At 43.8% G+C, this 17,656-nt stretch overlaps 1 protein-coding gene across 2 annotated transcripts in view; it reads right to left on the bottom strand.

The window, feature by feature from the left end:
* LOC124782272 (carboxypeptidase M-like) overlaps positions 1-17,656 on the bottom strand; it is a 300,939-nt gene that overhangs the window by 177,402 nt on the left and 105,881 nt on the right. For both annotated transcript variants that reach the window (XM_047253925.1, XM_047253926.1), the window contains exon 2: positions 257-654. In XM_047253925.1, coding sequence (XP_047109881.1) covers positions 257-641 — 385 coding nt within the window. In that variant the 5' untranslated portion in view covers positions 642-654. The remainder of the gene's footprint in view (positions 1-256; positions 655-17,656) is intronic.

Consider the following 17,656-nt stretch of genomic DNA (forward strand, 5'->3'; position numbering starts at 1 on the left):
GGAGAATTACCACGAACAGAGATGATACTATTGACCAGTGAAGCCCTTTGATACCTAGTGTGTCGCACTGACTCGTGTAACATCGCTGTCGAACGTCTACTACAGTCAGTCCGTAAACTGCGACCCAAGGGAGCTATCGAACGCAATCCATAACTGATAATAAACAAATCGGTTGAGCCATAAAATACCAGAAACATTTCCTGCCATTGTAACGCACTGAAACGACCAAGTAAAAGAGTGTAAGCGAAGTACTTACTTTGCACAGACTTCCCGATGGAGTAAAGAGCGGTGAGCGTCGGGAACTTGACGGAGGTCATCCGCAGGAATTTGGTCATGCGGTCGTAGTTGTGGTAGCCAAAGTCGAGAGTGTAGTCGCCGTCGTAGTGCTGGCGGTAGGCGGCGCGCACGTGCTCGGGGGCGGTGAGGTCGACGTCCGCGGCGGGGGCGGAGGGGGAGGCGTCGTCTGCGGTGTCGGGGGCGGACACCAGCAGGTCCGGCGCGGCGTCGCCGTGGAAGGCGATGCGGCCCGTGCCCTCCGCTGCGGCCGCGACGCCGGCGCCCATCGCCTCCTCGACGGCCCACACCAGCAGGTACACGAACGCCACCAGCACGCACGACGAGAACAGCGTCGACGGGCGCATCGCGTGGCCGCTCCTGCAAAATGTCACCGCAGCATAATCACACAAATGTTCAAGAGAGTGGACAAGTAGAGTGGCCGCGACGGGAAGTTCTACAGCTACATCTACACAGATACTCCGCAGGCTACCGTTTGGCGTGTGGCATAGGCTACCCTGTACAACTAATAGTCATTTCCTATCCTGTTCCACACGTAAACAAGAGCGGGAGAAAAACGACTACCTATATGCCACCGTAGGAGCCTTAATTTCTCACCGAGCGAGGTGGCGCAGTGGTTAGCACACTGGACTCGTATTCGGGAGGACGACGGTTCAATTCCGCGTCCGGCCATCCTGATTTCCCTAAATCCCTCCAGGCGAATGCCGGGATGGTTCCTTTGAAAGGGCACGGCCGACTTCCTTCCTCGCCCTTCCTTAATCCGATGAGACTGATGATCTCCCTATTTGGTCTCTTTCCCCAAACAACCCAACCCAACCCCTTAATTTCTCGTATCTTATATTCGTGGTCTTTATGCGTACTGTATGTTGGCGGAGGTAGAACTGTTCGGGCCTGCTGGAGTGGCCGAGCAGTTCTAGGCGCTACAGTATGGAACCGTGCGACCGCTACGCTCGCAGGTTCGAATCCTGCCTCGGGCATGGATGTGCGTGATGTCCTTAGGTTAGTTAGGTTTAAGTCGTTCTAAGTTCTAGGGGACTGATGACCTCAGAAGTTAAGTCCCATAGTGCTCAGAGCCATTTGGACCATTTGAGAACTGTTCGGCAGTCAGCTTCAAATACCGATTTGAGAGGTGGCATGAGCCCCCTCTCATATTTCTATCTTACGATTTTCCTCTCTAATTGCATGCAGTGAAAAGTCGCTATTCCTTCACACGCGGACTTCCCACGCAGCGTCTCTCGTCACCCGGGTGGTCCGGTGACAGGCGGGAGCCGCTGATCTGGAAAGGGTTAAGCCGACGGGTGTGAGGAAGTCGAGTGAATGCTTTGCAGACGCCGACATTGTCAAAAGACACGCCTGGAGGGGTCTGAAGTAGCGGCTGGGCTAGAGGTTCCGTTACTTCGCAGAATCTTAGCGAAAACACTTTCTGGCGGGCTACCAGCGAGGCGTGGGAATGACTTGTGTACCCAGGCAGTTGTGGCGGGAAAATTCCCGCGCTTTCTGCAAAATAGTAACTGTGATTGGCTTGCTCAGGGCATAGCTCCGTGACGTAGCAAAATCAGCGCAGAAATTGGCGCCAAGAATCTCCATTGGTGGAATGGTAGTGCTCCGGCAATGGAGTGGAATTTTCCGCCGGTTTTCAAGTTGCTGATTGGAACGTTTACCCACGGCCACTGTCGTGGGGGCGGGAATGTTCGGTGTTCGGCATGTACGGGTGCTCTAGGGTAGTCGGCTCTCGCCTTTCGGTCGAGGACGTCGAAGCAACCAGCCATTGCCTCCGGTACGCCAGATCGTGTTCTGGCAGTTAAGAAGACAGTTTGGTAATGTATGTCCGCAGCACCGGCAGATAGGGATTTTCCTAGGTGATAATCAGAGCTCAGCAGAGCGCGCCTGTTCGTCTTTTTCTAACTTTGTTCTGTCTTGAGTAGCAGCAATTAATGTTGGGTTAGCTGTGTGTCTCTCTTAAGATTTGAGTGGCAAGGAATTGGCTCAACATACCACTTCGTCATAAACCTCACAATCTAGTTTAGGGACAACTTCACCTTCACAGCGTTTGTTTGAGTATCCAATTTGAGCCAGTTTGATGTATTATAAATGTTTCATGTGTTTTTGTTTATTATTTTGTGTTTAGTCTTAATAAATCATATTGTTATTTTGGACAGAACTTTCATTCTGTTAATCGGTAGAGCAACCCATCATTTCTCGCTACGTTAATGAAACCTTCGTTTATTTAACTTATTTATCAAATTAAATTATTGCAGGTACCAAACTCTTTTCTACTCCACTTGCAGGGTTGATTACAGTCAGTTCGCGTATATTTTTTAATCCATGTGCAACAGCAAAAGTCGGAGTTAGAATAGGGGGGGGGGGGGGGGCTTAGAGCATCATTTACATATGAAGATTCTAGAAGAATTTAGTGTTAAATACACTGCTTGCCCCGGCACCTCGCAGATTCTCTAAATTTCCTCAGTAGTTTTCGTCGTAAACAACGTCGCCTTCGATTCAGGAATCTCCATAACTCTCGCGTGTTCTTCAAACTCATCGGTAACAATTCTAGCAGCCCGCCACTGAATTGACTCGATGTCTTCCTTTAATTCGATATGTTACGAATCCCAAACTCTTGTGCAATACTGAGGAATAGATCGAACCAGCGTCCTGGCACACTTTCCTAAAATTCTCCCAATAAGACGAAGCCGACCATTTGCCTTCCCTACCACGTCCTCTCATGCTCGTTCCATTTCATATCGCCTTGAAAAGTTGTCCTCAGATATATAAATGACATGACTGTGTCAAAATGGTTCAAATGGCTCTGAGCACTATGCGACTTAACTGCTGTGGTCATCCGTCCCCTAGAACTTAGAACTACTTAAACCTAACTAACCTAAGGACATCACACACATCCATGCCCGAGGCAGGATTCGAACCTGCGACCGTAGCGGTCGCTCGGTTCCAGACTGTAGCGCGTAGAACCGCTCGGCCACTCAGTCCGGCGACATGACTGTGTCAAGCAGGACACTGCTAATCCTGTATCCAAACATTACGCGTCTGTGTTTTCTACTCATTCGCATTTTTCTACATTGAGAGCTAGCTGCATTTACCACAGCACCTATAAACTTTATCTACTACATCCGGTATCCTCCTACGGTGACTCATCTTCGACACCTAACCGCACACCACAGCGTCATTACAAAACGACCGCAGAGTGCTGCCCACGCTGTCCGCCAAATTATATATATATATATATATATATATATAGTGGTCGTATCACACTTCCTTGGGGTCCTCCTCACATTACTCTTGTCTCTGTTGAATGCTCGCGTCGAGGACAGCATACTGGATTCTGTAACTTAAAAAGTCTTGGGGCCACTCACATATCTGTGGACCTGTTCCATATTCTCTATCTCTGTTAACAGGCTGCAATGGCGCATCGTGTCAAACGCTTTTCGGGAATCTAGAAATATGGAACAACCTCAAATATTTACCGAAGATCGGGAAAAAATATGAAAGAGAAGTATCTGCAGTCTACAGGGTATTACAAAAAGGTGCTGCCAAACTTTCAGGAAACATTCCTCACACACAAGTAAAGAAAAGATGTTATGTGGACATGTGTCCGGAAACGCTTAATTTCCATGTTAGAGCTCATTTTAGTTTCATTCCAACGTGATCAAATTGAAAATTTTCACAATCAACATGTGTGGGCTGACGAGAATCCGCACGCAATTGTGCAATCACGTCATCAACACAGATTTTCTGTGAACGTTTGGGCGGGCATTGTTGGTGATGTCTTGATTGGGCTCCATGTTCTTCCACCTACGCTCAATGGAGCACGTTATCATGATTTCATACGGGATACTCTACTTCCCGTAACAAAGTTTTTGAAGTCACGCTGGTACGTCCTGTTGCTGTGTGTTTCCATTCCATGATTAATGTGATTTGAGGAGAAGTAATAAAATGAGCTCTAACATAGAAAGTAAGCGTTTCCGGACGCATGTCCACATAGCATTTTCTTTCTTTGTGTGTGAGGAATGTTTCCTGAAAGTTTGGCCGTGCCTTTTTGTATCACCCTGTATATTGTAATTTTGATATCGAGATAAAGAGGGCAAAATATCGTCGACATGCATATCGATATTTTATCCGCTGCCCTACTGTCCATTTCTCGATCAGTCTCGTACAACTGAGCTAGAAGTCTGCCTGTAATAAATGCGGCGTCGATGGGAGGTTGGAAGTTTCTTCGGTGTTCTTCCCATGAACTTGTAACTGTCGAACTGTCGCTGCACAGCCGTGCAGCTGGTCTGTCAGCCAGACGTGTGCCGGCAGAGTGGGTCAGCGCACGTAGGCCGGTATGCGGGGCGAGCAGTTAGCCAGGGGTCAGGAGCAAGGCCGGGCCGCCGATGTAGGCCGCGTGGGCAGAGCCGCCGCGGCCCGTCTGCCGCCGCTGCTCTGCATAATGCACGTGGCGGGCCCCGGTGTCGCGGCAATTACCTGTGGCCAGATCCTACTCCTGACGCCCGGATTCCAAACGCGTCCGATACTGCGCCAGGTCTTAGACTTCACTACTACATACGTGTTCTCGGCATTGTGTGCTGAGTGCGGCTTTGTTGTCACTGTACTGCTCGTCAGTTGTTGCCACCTGTGCTGCGTGACGGCTTTCCGGCCGCTGTGAATTACTTATCATCAGGTTTTAAGATACATATTCCTTGAAAAAAAAATTGATTTTTACACATCTTACTGTCTGGTATCTTCGCTCGATGAAGAACTGAATTTCTTTTTCGTTATTAGTCGCAGCTACTGCAGTTATCAGATTAAGTAAAACATTGTACGTTATTTTAAAAACTTTGCAGTGGCAAAAGGCTTTGCATAAACTGTGAATATTATTGTTTTTTCCAGTGTATGAAATTTAGATAATGTATCGAAATTTTATTTAAAACTGAGAGCAGAACTATAATTCGTTTCATTCTCGAGTTACTGATTTTCAAATCCGACAGACTGTCGAGCACGACGCGCCTACTTCCGTCCCCGCAAATCGGCAGTTATAGAGTTATAAGAGTAGTCATCCTTCTTAAACGGTTCCAGATTTCAAAACCGGCCTTTTACAAATGACAGCACGCGAAGGGGCACGTATTTTGGGTGATATACACTTGTAACTGTTTTATTCATTGAAATATGTGTAAGTAGGCTGTTTAGGTTCTTATGTTGGTAACGCCACGTAGCGCTCTGTATGAAAATCACTGACTGTGCTGTGTGAAGTCTGTGGCTGGTTGGCATTGTTCCAATAGTCGCTATTGTACTATTGGGCAATTGGATGTGAACAGTGCGTAGCGTTGGACAGTTGGAGGTGAGGCGCCAGCAGTGGTGGATGTGGGGAGAGAGATGGCAGAATTTTAAGAGCGGACGATCTGGACGGGTGTCCGCCAGAAAGAGTAAATTTGTAATACTGGATATCATGAACTGATATATATATATATATATATATATATATATATATATATATATATATATATATATAATGACTTTTGAACACTATTAAGGTAAATACATTGTTTGTTCTCTATCAAAATCTTTCATTTGCTAACTATGCCTATCTGTAGTTAGTGCCTTCAGTAGTTAGAATCTTTTATTTAGCTGACAGTAGTGGCGCTCGCTGTATTGCAGTAGTTTGAGTAACGATTTTTGTGAGGTGATTTATGAAAGTTAATTTATTGTTAGTCAGGGCCATTCTTTTGTGGGGATTATTATAAGTCAGATTGCGTTACGCTAAAAATATTGTGTGTCAGTTTAGTGATGATCAGAATAAGTAAAGGGAGAAATGTCTGAGTACGTTCAGTTTTGCTCAGCTGTTTGAAAATCAAATAACGTAAGAGGTTTACCAGCACAGTAATTCACTAATTTTTCTAAGGGGACGTTTCATATGGAAGCAACTCGTCCGCAGTAGTAAGAGATCGGCGACTCAGGATGCATCTAGACATCAATAGATCTGTAGAAGAACCTGCGTGACGCGCTTATACACGTCCAGAATACTCGAGAACAGCGGAGCTGGACGTCTGTGCATTTCCACAGGAGCAAAATGGCTAGTAATAATCCAGTAAACCCCTCATCCCCAATTCTGTAAAGAGTCGATCTCACATGTATAAAACAGCTGCAAACACTGATTACTTTACCGAAGAGTTAATGTGTTAGGTATTTCATGTAAGTGAACTTAAGTTTCGAAAAAGTTTGAATTTCCGGATAACTTTTGTTAGAAGTACTTTCGTTACGAAACACTTCATGAGTATGGTCTGACTAAGTTGGGCAAGATTTTAAGCAACAACTAGCTTTTATGCATCTTAATGTTTATGAGGTTATATATGTTGAATTATGTGTCGTACAATGAGATAAGTTTGCAGGTATATTGGGTGATATGTATGGACACTGTCAGAAAACTGTGTTGCGAATAGAATTATTAGTAAAGACCTAATAAATTGAAACGTCATGCCTAATGTTGAAGCATTACTGCATGGACAGCGAAAATTTAATAAGTGCTAAACTTTTTTCCTTTCATTATTTTATGGAGGGTTTCAGCGAGAAAAAATTTCAAAAGTCTGAAATCGTGTGTAAAGTTTGATCGAGGTCACTAAGAGCTCTCACTCTCTAATACTGGATGAAGGCAGTGTGGGTAATTTCAGTGCGGGTAATTTTGTGCCATGAGTTACTCTGCCCCAAGACAAAGACACAGTTTCTAAGTATAGTATTTGTCTTGCTGTCTTTACTGGTGTCTAGAGGATTTCTTGGTAGGAAGAACGCGGTATGTTACCAACCAGCCTCAGCTGCCGGGGTCGCTAACACACGCCTTTGCGGTGGAGCTCTACTTAGGGGTAAGCCAGTTTGCATCCTGGTACTGGATGAAATTTTCACTGCTAGTATTTGACTGGCACAGGTCAGAGAGTTGGTGCCGTAAAGTTACTGACAATCGGTCTTTGCGACCGTGTCACGGATTAGAGTCCAAACCTCTCTGCAGTGTCTCACGAACGAAGGAAGTGTGAAACTTGTTGATGATCCGTACGTCGGGTGGGAACGTCAAGCCCGACGGTCCCCTAAGTATAATTCGAGAGGAGTAGGCAGTGTGCCTCCACTGGGTTTCTCCTTTTCTCTCCTCCCATTACCACCACTACCATCATCACAGTTACAGAACTGCAACATAACGCCACACTGTAGTTGTCTCCATTACACTTACCTATGCTCCACAAATAAATCTAACGCCCTACGCTCACAGACCCATATCGAAAGAGGCCATTATGTGCGGAACAAGAAAAACCTTTCCGACTAGGCGGCTGAACGTCCCCCGTGAAGTCTGCCAGCCAAAATTTCCATACGACTTTAATTTACTAGCATGTTACCATGGATAGAGAGTCATCGACAGACGTGGAAATAACATCAGGCGCAGTGAATTGTATTGGCACCCTTGCTGTTAATGACATGACAGACAGTACAAATATTAACCCCACACATTTTGCAGATAGTTCTGTTATGTATAATGAAGCACTCCCTCAAAAAAACTTGCGCAAATATTCAGTCGAATCTTGGTAAGATTTCAAAGTGAGGTAAAGGATCGGAACTCTCTTTAAATGTTCAGGAACGTAAAACTGTGCAATGTGTGGGTCCTATGCAAATTAGGACAAATACGGAATATTGGATGTATGCAAGAAAAGACAGCACGAATGTTCGCAGATTTGTTTGACCCCTGAGAGAGCGTCACAGACGTTAGCAACCTGAATTGCTAGACACAGAAAGATAATAACTAACCGTCACTCGACAAAGCAGTTACAAAGTTTCGAGAAAGGATACCCTGCAACACTCCACGTATCTTTCCCGTATGGAGCGTGGAGGCAAGATTAGAATAATTACAGTGCGCACGGAGGTACATTAGTGGTACAGTGTCATGCGCTCACATTGGTTTGCTTACCATATATGTACACCCAGATATGCTATTGGTTTGATTAAGTTTTTACTAATAGAACCGAGTACGTTGTGCTGAAATGCGAACATTCAACAGAAAAGAAATTAGCATCGAACATGCCCCAAAGAAGCGAAATAGGGAAGGTGCCAGGAAAAAGGCAGAGTGGTAAAAGAAACCGGTTACAAGAAATTACAGTGACGAATCCTAGATTATTTCTCCAGCGTTGGGAGTCTGTATCAAGTAGTCCTGTTGACAGGCATTTAACGAATTCATAGACGCGCGGCTAAAAACGTAAAAGAACAGTATAGCACATATGAAATTTTATCAACGATTCTCAGGTAACTTGGATATGAATCTTTGGAAGAATTGCGATGTTATTCTCCCAATGAGCGAGGTGGCACAGTGATATCTGGAGTCGTATGCGGGAGGCCGACGGTTCAAATCACTGCTTGACTACCTAGACCTACGTTTTCAGTGATTACCCTTAATCGCTTAAAGTGAACACCGGTATAGTTCCTGTCGATTTCCTTCCCCAATCCGAACTTGTGCTCTAATGACCTCATCGTCGGTTGGGACGCTAAACCCTAATCTTATTTTCTTCCTTCCCTATTCTCGCGGAACCCTGTTGAAGGATGAAACCTACAGGGACTGCAAACTTTTGCGAAAAACTAAAAATTCATTGACACGCGTTACAGGCCAGTTTCGGCTTTCAAGGCACTGTTGGGCAAAATTTTGAGTCGATATTCGAGGAAGACTGCGCGATAATTCTGTTTCCATCACTGCACACGCGAAAGGAGCATGAAAGCAAGATAAGAGAGATTAGGATGCGTATCGAATATATGCACAGCCATTTGCTTAACTCAGTACGTGAATAGAATAGAAATAAAACTTGAAGTATTCTCCATAAGGCACTTTACGGTAACTAGCAGAGTATGCTTGTAAATGTAGATGTAGGTGGAAACGATACAGTAAGTAACATTGTTTCGTGATTCACCATCGCGGTTTGTAGCAGTTATCAGGAATGTGAGATCTCATTCAGACCCTATGGTATTTAGCGCCTTCTTTATGGCGTCAACCCCAGTATTACATTTATACGATCAGTAAATGGCGATGATAGTCGCTTGCAGACGTCAAAAGCCTATTTGATCGCGGCCATCATTGCAGGACTGATCCACTTCTCATCTTGTGACAATTTCTCTCACAGGGTAATATTTATTTTAATTTACTGACTCGTTGACTGGCGTTCTAGTTCTAATCGCTTGGGTTGAAGCTACAGTAATTAGAAATCCTAGAAAGAATCGTCGTTGTGGTGTAGACAACTGAATCTGCTTACCATCTCAGGCATTCAAGAATAAGACTAAATAGCGCAAGCCACTCGGCAGTGGCGTACGTTGTATTCAAGACATCCGGCGAAATGGGACTCATAATACAAAAATTGTGGGAGAGCGTGTTTCAAAATGAATACATGGGATTTAAGGCTTTGAAGAATTTATTACATTCAACTTAGAATTATAAATAATACATCGAATGAAAGAGCAGCTCAGATAGTTTTGTTTGTGTAACTGAGCGCAAAGGGAAGAGTATGGGAAGAATAAGAGTGACTGAAGAATGTGTTGAAGGAGCGAGAGTCTTTCACACGTAGCCACAATAAATCTGTTCAGAAGGCTAGTCGCGAATGAGCAATTCCAGTCTGCCTATGTGGAGACTTTTAAGGAGACTCTTACAACTACATCCTTATCGTTTTTATTTGTTACAAGCTCTAGAGAGTACAGACTACTTCTGAAACGTGCCAACTTTGCTGCATGACGATGAAGATTTCATGGATCGTGTCGTCTTCAGTGATGAATCGACATTTCACCTAAGTGGAAATATGAACAAACTACGTGCGCATCAGGTGGTCAGAAATACCTTTCCTCAAATGGAAGAAGCTGAACCACAGAAGTTTATTTGACCGCCGTCCCACTGGCATAACTCAGTACGCGACTGGTTAAACGACGTTGTACCCGACCGCTGGACTGGCCGCAAGGGGCTAGAGGATAGAGCTTATCTTGCATGACCTCCAAGTTCACACACGGTCTGACGCCATGCAGTTTGTACCTCTGTGCGTTGACAAAGCATCATGTGTATGTGCCTCCGCTACCAGCAGAACTTTGCCTATCGACGCGATGTGTGGTGGATGGTACTCACACTGAATACTTAGTTCCTATATCATTTGATATACACTGAAGAGCCAAAAAAAAAAAAAGGGGTACATCTGCCTAATATCGTGCACGGCTCTCGTGAGCACGCAGAAGTGGCACAACACGGCGTTGCATGGACTCGACTAATGTTTAAAGTAGTGCTGGAGGGAACTGACACCATGAATCCTGCAGGGCTGTCAAAAAATCCGTAAGAGTACGAGGGGATGGAGATCTCTTCTGAATAGCACGTTGCAAGGCATCCCATGTCTGGGGTGTTTGGTGGCCAGCGGAAGTGTTTAAACTGAGAAGAGTGTTCTTGAAGCCACTCTGTAGCAATTCTGGACGTGTGGGCTGTCGAATTGTCTTGCTGGAATTCCCCAAATCTGTCGGAATGCACAATGGAAATGAATGGATGCATGTGACCAGACAGGATATTTACGTTCGTGTCACCTGTCAGAGTCGTATCTAGACGTATGAGTGGCCTCTTATCACTCCAACTGCACACACCTCACACCATTACAGAGCCCCAACCAGCTCGAATAGCCCCCTGCTGACATGCAGGGTCCATGGATTCATGAGGCTGTCCCCATACCCGTACACGTTCATTCGCTCGATAAAATTTGAAACGGGACTCGTCCGACCAGGCAACATGTTTCTAGTGATCAACAGACCAACGTCGGTGTTGACGGGCCCAGGCGAGGCGTAAAGTTTTGTGTCGTGCAGTCATCAAGGGTACGCGAGTGGGCCTTCGGTTCCCAAAGCCCATATCAACGATGTTTTGTTGAATGGTTCGCACGCTGATGGCCAAGCATTGAGAAATTGGCATATCTGTCACGTTCAACGATTCTCTTCAGTCGTCGTTGGCCCCGTTCTTGAAGGATGTTTCTCCGGCCGCAACGATGTCGGAGATTTGATGTTTCACCTGATTCCTGATAGTCACGGTACACTCGAGAAATGGTCGTACGGGAAAATCCCCACTTCATCGTTACCTCGGAGATGCTGTGTCCCATCGCTCGCGCACCTACTATAACACCATGTTCAAAGTCACTTAAATCTTGATAACCAGCCATTGTAGCATCAGTAACCGGTCTAACGACTGCACCAGACATTTATTGTCTTATATAGACGTTGCCGACCGCAACGCCGTATTCTGCCTCTTTACATATTTCTATATTTGAATACGCATTCCTATACTGGCTTCTTCGGTGTTTCAGTGTATTATTTATAATTGTTAATTCAATGTAATAAATGCTACAAAGCTTGTAAACTCCTACGTTTATTTTGAAACACGTTTCACGCTCAAAATGCTAAAAATTTTCGGACGGTAATCGCTGGAAAAGCTGACATGCAGACAACTAAACTAAACTGATTTTAGAAATTGTAAACAATGGCGAGAATGAGAAAGTAAGGCATCTAAATAGGCAGAAGATGACAGATTATGTACATTTATCAACGAAAGTTATTTTTTCCTGGGCATCGTACAACGGAAGTGTTGGATATCGTAGAATTTGCCGGATATAGACTGGGAGACTCAAACGTTCATAACGGGTGGCAGGGACAAAGAATCCAGTGAAATTTTTTTATCTGAAAACTACCTTGAGCAGTTAAACAGAGAACCGACTCGTGGCGATAACATATTACAGCTTCTGGTGACAAACAGACCCGAACTATTTGAAACAGTAAACGCAGAACAGGGAATCAGCGATCATAAAGCGGTTACTGCATCGATGATTTCAGCCGTAAATAGAAATATTAAAAAAGGTAGGAAGATTTTTCTGTTTAGTAAAAGTGACAAAAAGCAGATTTCAGAGTACCTCATGGTTCAACACAAAAATTTTGTCTCAAGTACAGATAGTGTTGAGGATCAGTGAACAAAGTCCAAAACCATCGTACAATATGTGTTAGATGAGTATGTGCCAAGCAAGATCGTAAGAGATGGAAAAGAGCCACCGTGGTACAACAACAGAGTTAGAAAACTGCTGCGGAAGCAAAGGGAACTTCACAGCAAACATAAACATAGCCAAAGCCTTGCAGACAAACAAAAATTACGTGAAGCGAAATGTAGCGTGAGGAGGGCTATGGGAGAGGCGTTCAATGAATTCGAAAGTAAGGTTCTATGTACTGACTTGGCAGAAAATCCTAAGAAATTTTGGTCTTATGTCAAAGCGGTAGGTGGATCAAAACAAAATGTCCAGACACTCTGTGACCAAAATGGTACTGAAACAGAGGATGACAGAATAAAGGCCGAAATACTAAATGTCTTTTTCCAAAGCTGTTTCACAGAGGAAGACTGCACTGTAGTTCCTTCTCTAGATTGTCGCACAGATGACAAAATGGTAGATATCGAAATAGACGACAGAGGGATAGAGAAACAATCAAAATCGCTCAAAAGAGGAAAGGCCACTGGACCTGATGGGATACCAGTTCGATTCTACACAGAGTACGCGAAGGAACTTGCCCCTCTTCTTGCAGCGGTGTACCATAGGTCTCTAGAAGAGCATAGCGTTCCACAGGATTGGAAAGGGGCACAGGTCATCCCCGTTTTCAAGAGGGGACGTCGAACAGATGTGCAGAACTATAGACCTATATCGCTAACGTCTATTAGTTGTAGAATTTTGAACACTTATTATGTTCGAGTATAATGACTTTTCTGGAGACTAGAAATCTACTCTGTAGGAATCAGCATGGGTTTCGAAAAAGACGATCGTGTGAAACCCAGCTCGCGCTATTCGTCCACGAGACTCAGAGGGTCACAGACACGGGTTCCCAGGTAGATGCCGTGTTTCTTGACTTCCGCAAGGCGTTCAATACAGTTCCCCACAGTCGTTTAATGAACAAAGTAAGAGCATATGGACTATCAGACCAATTGTGTGATTGGATTGAAGAGTTCCTAGATAACAGAACGCAGCATGTCATTCTCAATGGAGAGAAGTCTTCCGAAGTAAGAGTGATTTCAAGTGTGCCGCAGGGGAGTGTCGTAGGACCATTGCTATTCACAATGTACATAAATGACCTTGTGGGTGACATCGGAAGTTCACTGAGGCTTTTTGCGGATGATGCTGTGATATATCGAGAGGTTGTAACAATGGAAAATTGTACTGAAATGCAGGAGGATCTGCAGCGAATTGACGCATGGTGCAAGGAATGGCAATTGAATCTCAATGTAGACAAGTGTAATGTGCTGCGAATACATAGAAAGAAAGATCCCTTATCATTTAGCTACAAGATAGCAGGTCAGCAACTGGAACCAGTTAATTCCATAAATTATCTGGGAGTACGCATTAGGAGTGATTTAAAATGGAATGATCATATAAAGTTGATCGTCGGTAAAGCAGATGCCAGACTGAGATTCATTGGTGCAATCCGAAAACAAAGGAAGTAGGTTACAGTACGCTTGTTCACCCACTGCTTGAATACTGCTCAGCAGTGTGGGATCCGTACCAGATAGGGTTGATAGAAGAGATAGAGAAGATCCAACGGAGAGCAGCGCGCTTCGTTACAGGATCATTTAGTAATCGCGAAAGCGTTACGGAGATGATAGATAAACTCCAGTGGAAGACTCTGCAGGAGAGACGCTCAGTAGCTCGGTAGGGGCTTTTGTTGAAGTTTCTAGAACATACCTTCACCGAGGAGTCAAGCAGTATATTGCTCCCTCCTACATATATCTCGCGAAGAGACCATGGAGATAAAAGCAGAGAGATTAGAGCCCACACAGAGGCAAACCGACAATCCTTTTCACGAACAATACGAGACTGGAATAGAAGGGAGAATCGAGGTACCCTCCGCTACACACCGTCAGGTGGCTTGCGGAGTGTGGATGTGGATGTAGATGTAGGAGAGGCTTGTTTTTTCGCATTTGGTTGTAGGATCGCCTTGTGTCTAACTAAGGTGGACTGATTTCGTTTTAGTAGGACGCAATACTACACTGCTCCAGCGTGGCTTTTAGGCAAAACACAACGCAGTGTTTGCTGCTGCACACGCCGGCGACAGCTGTATCAGCTCTGCTACCGCTCTAGGCACATAAGGCTGGTTTACAGAAACTTCGCTGCAGGGGAGGAAAACGTGACCGAGCCATTTCTAAGCTGAACTGTGGCGAACCCGCAGGGTGTTTGTAGAGCGCGCCAAACGGGTCGTTTTGCACTGATTGTATCCTGAATGTGAGCCGTCTGGTATAGTCTCCCAAAATGGTCATGTTTCTACATCTACATCTATACTCCGCAAGCCACCTTACGGCATGTGGCGGAGGGTACTTTCTGTATCAGCGTCTCTAACTCCTTCTCCTGTTCTTGTCACGTATGGTTCGCGAGAACGATTGCTGTTAAGCCTCCACGTCGGCTCTAATCCCTCTGATTTTATCTTCACGATCTTTTTGAGAGATCTGCAAGGTAGATACGTAGAAGGAAGCAATATTTTGGCTGATTCTTCTAGGAATGCACGCTCTCCTAACTTTAAAAGTAGACCATAACGGGATGCTGAACGCCTTCCTTGCAGCGTCTGCCACTGGATTTGGCTGATCTTCTCCGTGATGTTTTGGTGGATAATAAATGGATCTGTAACGAAACGTGCTGCTCTTCTTTTGATCTTCTCTCTAATTCCTCTATCAATCCTGTCTGGTACGTAACCCAGACTGACTAATATATAATTCATAATTGGCCTTACCAAACTCTAAGAAATATGTGATACATATTTCAACCCATAAAAGACCTCTTTAACTATTAGAAACCTGAAGTGTGACATGCGTGTGACCCCTCTTGAGTAAGAATACGACCGCGGGAAGTGATGTGGCAGTTAATTCCTTACAAAATGAGAACCTGAATGTAAATGATTAGCTTCTACAACTCGAACGACTGCAAATTTCTGGAATTTCTATCTGTATAGCTCTTGGGCCTACAGCTTTAGACAGCAATCCCTGAAACAAGCGTTATGACTTTTCCTTAAACTACATTGTTTCATCTACGCGGTGTCCGCCCCCAGTAGCTGAGTGGCCAGCGCGACAGAATGTCAATACTAAGGGCCCGGGTTCGATTGCCGGCTGAGTCGGAGATTTTCTCCGCTCAGGGACTGGGTGTTGTGTTGTCCTAATCATCATCATTTCATCCACATCGACGCGCAAGTCGCCGAAGTGCCGTGAAATCGAAATACTTGCACCCGACGAACGGTCTACCCGACGGGAGGCCATAGTCACACGACATTTACGTTTATCTACGTGGCCAGTATTGCAGTGCTGATTTCGTATTCTGTTCATTCACTACTTATTCGCCACATCTTACATTTGACTCCATTTTGCTAAATTTCTCTTTTTTACTATTCTGTTTTTGTTCTCTATAGTACTGTTCTCTGCCCAGATTTTGTTGATGCCTGCAGGTAAAGACATTATTTCAAATTCCTACCAGGTCTTTTCCTCGGGTCGAAAGGGATGAGATAATCACATGTCTAGTGACAGTATTCTCAGTTTAAAAGTTTTTCTCGTAGAAGTATAAATGAATTTTGCTCCTGGAGGACTGTCACCTCTCAAGTGTTTACTAAAATATGCAATAGGTTTTAGTTTCGGCGAAAAACATTTCACGTTTCGTGTTATCCAACTGTTATGTATGATTATTTAAAGTATCTAGTATCTAGAACAGGAATGCAGATATTCTTTTCGCGCGTTCAGTTGTGGCTTGGGCATTCCTGTTTAACTTAGACCACTTCCGGTATTTTCTAACACGTGCAGAACGAAGTCATGCCTTCGTCACTCATTATTTCGCTATAACGCCAGCTGATGCTCTCGACATCTCGCAGCTTCTCCAACAAGAAAGAATCTCGGCAAAATATATTCAACATTGCGTTAGTAGTTGAATTAAAAATTGGTGAAAATATGATTTTTGGAAGAAATAATGCAAGTATCTCAGTTAGTCAATTAGTCAGTTAGTTATATGTTCCATAAAAACATTCATAATAAACGCTATGATGCGGAACGTGTGACTCAGACGAAACTATTACAAAGTTTTTATGCTTGTCATATTCTTATTTGCGTTCGAGAGTTCCTCTGTAGTACAAAAGAAGACATGTCTGCTTGGCAATGTATTTCTGTGGGTATATTATCAAAGGTTTTGTTGCTACGTGTTTCACTTATTCCTGTGGCCCAGTTAGATTCACAGCAAGGCAATGTAAATAGCTTTTCCTTAAGCTATATTTGTTAATATCAATATTACTCTGAGTCAATATTACTCTGAGTGATTGTTGTCAGTAAATTTTATCACTGAATAAATGTAACCTTATGTTGTTGTTAATATTCCCATCATCTTAAGCAATGCCTACAAGACAAAGCCTACTGTATGGAAGCGACTCTTGTTGTAGTTTCTTTTCCGCAATTCGTACTCTGTTGTAAATGAGTTCACCACTAAATTGTATCCTATATGACATAAATTAATCAAAATATGCAAAGCCTGTTAACAGATTGATTTATAACTATTTGTTCTTATGGAAAATGCTAAACGTTTTAGATGGTCTACTTGATAATTTTTCCAGATAAATTTTCTATCAATGTGTACAATTAAAAACGTAAGCGAGTTGACGCAAGGCGTCTTTTTACACGTCACAGATTCTGTTTTAAATATGCGGGACAACTTTTCCTCTTGCTTTGGTACATCGGACTGGCGATATGTATCAACTGGAAGCTCACAATTTCCTTTTGTCTTTAATCTGATGGTAACTTTGTCCACACTTAATGTAATTTAACATTCCAGGCCTCCTTCTTCTTCTCCCTGCAATGTTTCTTCCTATGACATTTCGTTGCAGGCAAATTCTTTGGAATGTTCTCAGCCAAGATGTTTTCCCCTTTCGTATTACTCGTATTTCCAATAATTGTCTTTCTTCCCCTATTCCTAGAAGTTCAGATACTTAATTATTCACCATTTTGTCACGCTCTTTCACTACAAGCGTACTTCTCCTCAACCACATTTCAGAACAAGTACGTATTTTTGTCAGTCTTTAGACTGTCCCGTGATTCACTGTCATGTCATACTACACTCCAAGCAAAAGTTTGAATATCTTTCTTAGTTTTGTTGGAATGTATTTGACTGTCAATACACCTTTCACCTTTTCTAAAGCTCTTTTACCTTTAAATATTCTGCTTTTTATTTCCTCCATACAGTGACTCTTATCATTTTGATTATTCCTGTATCTACCCTCAGTATATACTATTTTCCCATTTTTACAATCCTCGCCATCTTAAACTGTAGTTCTTGGTATAATTCTGCCGACTTGCTTG

The sequence above is a fragment of the Schistocerca piceifrons genome, chromosome 1, assembly GCF_021461385.2.
Source record: "Schistocerca piceifrons isolate TAMUIC-IGC-003096 chromosome 1, iqSchPice1.1, whole genome shotgun sequence".
NCBI classification, from domain to species: Eukaryota; Metazoa; Arthropoda; class Insecta; order Orthoptera; family Acrididae; genus Schistocerca; species Schistocerca piceifrons.